Here is a 7,158-nt window from a genome sequence, read left to right on the forward strand (position 1 = left end):
GAAGTTAATGATGTGTTTGTTTCACATCAAATGACAACATGAAAGTAACAGGCGTTACTATATTATCCCAGAACTGGATCCAGCAGAAATATATTAACCTGTTAATGTATTTGTGTTGCTTTTTTTCAGAATGGCCTTAATGAAGTTAATTGCCAACAGGCCAGAGACGCCTTACTTCCGGTCCCCAACCATGCACATCCGGGTGCTGAAAATGCACGACCAGGTAAGGGTGATCAGCTGGGACCTACAAGATGGAGTGGCTAAATCACTCATAACAAAAAAAACCAAGGTGGCAGCCATCACTGATGGGGAGATGGTGGTGAAAATTACAACTGGAGTTCTCCTCTAAAGTCCATGAGGGTGTCTCATACATGATGAGGGGGCAGTCACAGAAGATCTCATTACAAAAGCGGAAGATCTTCATCCACCTGCCCCTGTAACACCACTGAGGGGGACTTACAGCAGTGGAGTGGGAGGTCATGGAGGTAAGGTGAGTGTGAACCTTAAGGTGTGAAACAGCTGTGTAGTGTCTTTTGTTCCTGAAGAAGGTATTTAACTGAGAGCAATGCTAGGCTCAGGGTGGACCTCTGCTGACCGTCTGCCCCGCGATCATGCAGGCTCTCCACCAAGCTTGGTTTTCTGTTCTTTGTTTTGATTAAACAATGTTAGCTACTGCTCACAGCTTGTCTGTAGGCTTCATTTAATGGAAAACTTCCAAAACGCTGCCCACAGAGGCCGTCTGGGAAGGAAAGCTGAACCTGATCTCCAAAAGTTGAGTCTGTTCATCTGGACATAGCGTAGCGTAGTGAAACGCTACGTACAGATGAACTGAATCAACTTTTGGAGATTTACTTACCTGGATGACTGAGCATGCATCAAACACTGAATCTGATCCATTAAAAACTTGTAACATTTAGACTACGTCCACACATACAGGTGTATTTTTTGAAAATGTGGATTTTTCTATGCATTTGGGCCTTTGGTCCACAAGTAAACTGTGTTTTGAAGTGATGTGCGGATCGATCCTGAAATATCGATTCCTCCGATACCAATCATTTATGTTCTAGAATCGATTCTCACATTAAAATATCGATATTTTAGTAATTTAGGGTAAATTGTAGTTTATCATTAACAGAAACACAGTGGAAAGAAACTATAACATTCGGATTGTCTACATTCAAAGGAACTACTTCCTCTTCCGCCTTTCATAGTCATGTGCGAAATACGGCTGTACAAATGTCTTGCAGCCCCCTGGCGTGCCGTGCGCACTCACAACAATGGCTGAGCGTAACTGGAGTCATGTGTGAACGTATTTTACCTCCACAAACAGCTGAGACGTAGTTTGCGATACATGTGGCAAAAAGTAAGGTGTTGTGGCCATACTTGCCAACCTTGAGACCTCAGAATTAGGGAGACATTCAAAAGGGCTGTTGGGGAGGGGGGGGGGTGATAAATACATTTTACAGGGTTTATTTATCGAATAAAATACGTTAAATGTCACCGTTATTATTGGCTGGGGCCGATCCCAGCGGGGGTGTCCGAATTCAGAGGCTGCTTCCACCTGAGGACCCGGCCTTCGCGGTCTAAAGAAAGCCGGGTAGTACGTCACGAGCTCCCTCAGTGGAGTGAAACTGCCGTCTGCTCCTTGTTATCTAAAATATATCTGGGCGCTGACTTAAACTCTGGACCGTCTCACACTTTGTTTAATTCGTTTTCTGTTTGACGTTTATTCAGCTGTGTGAAAACCCCGGGGGAACCCTCCCGAGGGATTAATAAAGTTACATTTAATTTAATCTAATCTAATAACTTTAATCTCAGCCAAACCGATTTACTCACGAACAAATAAAACACTGAAAGAGCCAAACAATAACATTTTTAAGTTATCAAAGTGACTTATATATCATGTTTAACCCGAGTAGCGAAAGACCGCGAGGGTTTGAAGACAATGTGTCGGTCGGCTCAGATATTTGAAGTTTACACAGCTACATTCTCACCTGAAAATATTTTAAACGTTTTTTTGCAACCCAGAAAGAGAAATAAGAGTAATATTAAAACTAAGTCGCTGCCATTGGTGGAAACTGGAATTGGCCGCGCTGTGAATTCCGCGATATGGTTTTTCAATTTTGTTGTCCGGGTGGAGAAATTTGGGAGAATGGTGGCTCCGGGAGATTTTCGGGAGGGCACTGAAATTCGGGATTCTCCCGGAAAAATCGGGAGGGTTGGCATGTATGGTTGTGGCAACATCACTAACCTTGTCAAACACCTCACAGTAAATCATATCACAGAATATGACGAGCGTATGTTGAGGCGAACTGAAGAGGAGAAGAGGGACAGGTGCTGCTAGGGCGAGACAGACGTCTCTCGGAGTCCTTTAGTGCTGCAGGCAGGCAAGGAGTTCAAATAGGCACAACTTCAGTTTTTTTATTTCTATATGACCAACTCTGCATTATTAAGTGATAAGAAGAAGTAATCTGATGTCCTGTAATCATTATGAAGCTATAATTTGAGATACAATAAATAAAATAAGTTTTTCTACAAAGTATCGGTATCGGATCAGTATCGTCGATACCACCCTGAATATTACTTGGCATCGGATCGGAAAGGAAATCAGTGGTATCGCACATCACTAGTGTTTTGGGTCCTGAAAACTGAAACTTTTAAAAACTCCTGCCAGGGTGGAGATTTTTTTACGTGACGTGACACTGTGCGCCACGTTATTGTTTACATGAGATAAATTTCTATAATAGTGGATAGAAACAAAAATACTGTTGCTGATAATCTGACTATCTGGAATTTTTGCACGCTTGCATATACACATGCAGGTACTGTCTCTACATTTAGAAAGAGGCATCAGAGTAAACTTCGGACAGGACTTCTACATTCAACACAGACGTTGTCACAACCCAAATCCGGAAGTCGGTTTTGAATAAATATTCTTTAAAAAAAAATAAATTTATGTATGCTGTATGCATTTGTTCTTTCCAAAAGTTAGCTTGTTTATATTATGCTAACATAGCTGTGTCGCTAGTGGTCACGTAGCACGTTTTTACAGTTTCTTTCTGCTGTAAATAGGCGACTGCTGTTGTGATTTGGCGCTATATAAATAAAAATGAATTGAACTGAATTATCCTGAATACCACCTTTTTAAACAGTAACTGTAATGGAATGCAGTCATACATATTTTGTGTTTTGAATATGCGTATGCCCTTACTACACAACACTGTATGTTGGTCTGATACAGTATACTAAATCCTAGTCTTCAGTGGTGTTTTAAACAGGAGGACAGTTTCCCTGCCCTATGTAGGTAGAGCATAAATAACACTAAAGAGCTGGGCAGGTTCAACCAGCCCCCGCTTGTCATCGCCACACATTTGGCACTACTGCTAAGAAATTGTGACTTTCTCAGAGCTTTGGAAATAAGAAGCCCAAAAAACCACAGCCACAGTACACAGGTTATAGCTGTAATCGTGTACAAAGCTTTGCGCTTTGATTGGTCAGATTGGTCCCTTTTCCTGCTTGTTTTCCCTGGCCCCGGGCGAATCAGCACAAAGAGAACAGAGAGGCTGCAAAAGGATGTGAGGATTATTGAGAGAGACAAAAAGAAAAACAAAAGAATGAGATTGCTGTTACTTGTTAAAGCCCTGTGGATCCCTATCAGTCCAAAGCACAACAGCCAAGCACAGCCAATGCTGATGTTTCTAATCCTGACGCCACGGGCATTTTTAAGACTCAGGTAGATTATTGGGTGGACAACAGCCAGGTGGCATTCTGCACAGGTCAAGACATGAAAAAGAGTCTCTCCATAGCAAGTAATTAAAGAACCAACAGAGCCTGCTGTTTTCATCACTGGGTTATTAGTGTGTAAGGCAATGAAGTTACAAAATAACCCCAGGACCCAAATCAGCTCCATGGCAGCCATGTGGTAGGTGAAGTTGTCAGAGTGGCTTGCTGTTTCAAAGCTGTGCTTCTTCCACTGCTGGTGACCCAGGTAGAGGATGAAGGTGGAGAGAGGGAGGAGGAGGATGACTCTTGATGCACTGATGGCAATGAACATGTTATAGCTAGCTGTGTAGCTGAAGCAGTCGTCATCAAGTTGATAGCTGGAGGTATGGTTACGTGACATTTGTTCTGTATACTTTGTAGGTCTGAGGAAGCAAAAGTAATTAGAAGGATAAAACAGCAGTGAGATGGAGTGAAGAAGGTTGAAAGAGACAGTCGAGAAATTCATGAAGAAATTTTACATGTAAAACAAAATATTTTTAACCATGTAAAACAAAGCAATACAAAACAGACAAAAAGAGAAAAGGGTCGCAGCGCTTTTACAATTTTGGTACTGACTGCATCCAATTTTATTTTCATTTCCTGTCGTTATTCTTTTCAAGCTCCTTAGAAAAGTGAAGCTTAGTTTTTCTTTTTTTATTGTACAAAAATGAACAAATTGCATTTTAAAAATATTTACTATATTATGAAATTCTCACCTCAGTTATGTTGTTTCCTCTTATGTGTAATTCACCAACTCAACAGTCTGTTGTTCAGTCCAAATGTGGACTGATGCTGTTTCTGCCTGCTTTCATGTGTCACAGCAGCTGGATAGCGGTGGGCTTTTGTAAATTTCCGTTTCAAATCATTTGGGATCCTATGCGTCAGAATGCAATGCGTACTGAATTGCTGACGGTCATGCTAGCAGCAACTAACTATGTTGACTTTGTAGAGGATTAATGTCATTTTTGAGCAAACTGAGTAGGTATATTTGGTTTTGAGCTAGTTTTACAATACCTAAACATACTGTTTATGAATGCTGAATAAAAGCCCTTGTATTGTAAGTGCCTTTTTGACTCAGCATAATTGACATATTTCCATACCAGTCGCTACGCTTCTTTCTAGCAATCCATTATATCTGACAGGATTCAAATAACCTGCAATCAAAGGGAGATGTGTGTTCTGGTTAAGCAATGTCATGCAGGCACATAGTGCATGGAGCTGGTTGGTAGCCAGTCATTTATGTGTTTCATAATTTTAGGATGCACAACAACAGCAATCTTTAGCTGGGCAACACCTAAAGATTGTCTTATAACTGTTGATTTTTTCACAATTTGCTCATGCATAACTCATGCGCTCACTGCTGTCTCTCCTGCACATGCTGATGTAGCGATCCAAATTTAAACAGCCTTTTGTCAGTTAAGATGGTTTTTATTTCATTTATATACATTCATTATATACGTTTCATTTATATACATCTTATATTTTTATTGTATTTCTTTTCTTGAACTTTGTGCAGCTCTATATAAGTGTTTCTATTGTTTTTAAAATATTGTTTATTATATTTACCTACTTTATGTGTGGTATGTTTTTGGGTTTGGCATTTTTGCTGAGAGCAAAGGAAATTAGTCATTTTACAGGAAAACATGTTTCTTTATATTGCACATGACACTAAAACATTGACAATAAAAGACAAAAAATGCATTACTCAAGTTGTTGGTGGAGCTAGTTCAAGAACTAGTACTGAATGGATCTTTTAATGTAATCTCACAAACATTACATCAAAAGCGGGTGATGTTGGCTTTATTTAAATAGTGCTTTTTACAGGTGTTTACCTGACAAGTCAGTTTTTTCTGCTTGGATGAATGATGGGCAGGGCGTGCACAAACAAAACACAAACTTACAAATATAAAACATCATTACATTATAATAAATCATTGAATCATGAGGTATCCACATTACATGGACAACATTTGACTACAGTATTCAAATCTAATGGACATTCAGCCTGGGCACCAACTGTTTGCTCTGTGCTTGTATAATACAACCTTTCTGTGCTGAGGACCATTTTAAACCATCATGGCGATTACATATCTGACACATTTGCTATATTAAGCTATTTTATGGGGTCCAGGGTATAATTGGCCGTTTTTGACTACTTTTGATTTTACCTCTATATTTCACCTTTAAAATATGTTTTTCTTGCCTTGTTTGGTATCATTATTTTCAGCACAACCTCAAATATCTGAAATTTGAGTTATTTTTCATTTTAGTGTACTATATTAGCACAGTTGATCTAAATTCAGACAAAAAATTCAAAACCCGAGTAGAAGAAAGTTATATTTTTTACTGTAAAACCCACAAACATGTTTAACGAATCATTTTCATAACTTGAAATGCAAATATAAATTGTACATTTCTAAAAATTATGCACAAGTTTTGCAAACAACAATGTTATATGGTACTATTTACCTAAAAATGCAGCCAAGGCCTCAGGCGTTTTTTATATAATCATTTAAATCTATTTACAGAACAATCAGGTGTGCTGCATCAAATAAGAAGGCACACAAATTATTTGTGCCAGTCCAGAAATGTAGTTTGTGTTCAGTATAAGACAGAGGAGAACAGCACAGGCCTAAACCCTGCAGGTCTGACAGCAGGAGGTGCATCAGTCCAGTTTTCCATGTGGGAACAGCGTTTACACTGAATCTGCCTTTGACGGCTTTTTTAGAGCAAATATGAAATTCAGCAGTCTAACTGACACATAATACAAAACAATAACTACACAACACACTAACTTTAGCCTCCAAACACGCTAAACGTCACTAATGTCTCACATATGAAAATTCTATCTCTTTCTTTCGCTCGCCCGCTTTCCGTCGCGGGTGTCACTCCTAAAAACTTCCCCTTCTCCCTAAACAACCAAATGTCACATGTTGCCTTATCATTTTTTTTTTGATTGGCTGACATGGTAAACTCTAACACCAATAGGGAAGGGGTGTTTTTTCTTTTTCTTATTTCACTCGCAAGCGGAGAGTGTTTGCTAGCGCTGTCTATAGAAAACGCCGTTCTTCCCGCTGTAAACGCCACTGTTTTGTTCAGAAAAAAACATTGCGTGTATTTTTTTTCATAACTCTGGTTTTACATGGCCCATCGACACAATTCAAAAACTGGTGTATAGTTTGAAGTCCGCACTCAACTTTTTTGAAATGGAGACTCTGACTTGGTCTTACTCAGAATTCTCTTGTTAATGTGTTGCTTCCGTAACTGAATACGCAGCAAGATTGCCAGTCTTCTAGCTTGCTTACTTGCCACAAGTGCACTGTGCCACCTACCAATTCAGACTCTGAATCGCTGCATCTTGTAGCTGTGTCGTCATGTGATTTTGACGCGCCGGCG

General features: G+C 39.6%; 1 protein-coding gene across 1 annotated transcript; it reads right to left on the reverse strand.

Annotated features, from left to right (window-relative positions):
* Positions 1–3,259: 3,259 nt before the first annotated feature.
* LOC148103648 (uncharacterized) lies at positions 3,260–4,123 on the reverse strand. Its single transcript, XM_087839176.1, has one exon. It carries the CDS (start codon positions 4,121–4,123, stop codon positions 3,260–3,262), a length of 864 nt encoding a protein of 287 aa, XP_087695302.1.
* Positions 4,124–7,158: the final 3,035 nt, after the last annotated feature.

Source organism: Neolamprologus brichardi, chromosome 3, assembly GCF_056152115.1.
Source record: "Neolamprologus brichardi isolate AB-2024 chromosome 3, ASM5615211v1, whole genome shotgun sequence".
In the NCBI taxonomy this organism is placed as follows: Eukaryota; Metazoa; Chordata; class Actinopteri; order Cichliformes; family Cichlidae; genus Neolamprologus; species Neolamprologus brichardi.

Excerpts from the sequence above, each read along its gene's own strand:
- LOC148103648 (XM_087839176.1), bottom strand. The coding sequence starts at position 4,123 with ATGTCACGTAACCATACCTCCAGCTATCAACTTGATGACGACTGCTTC.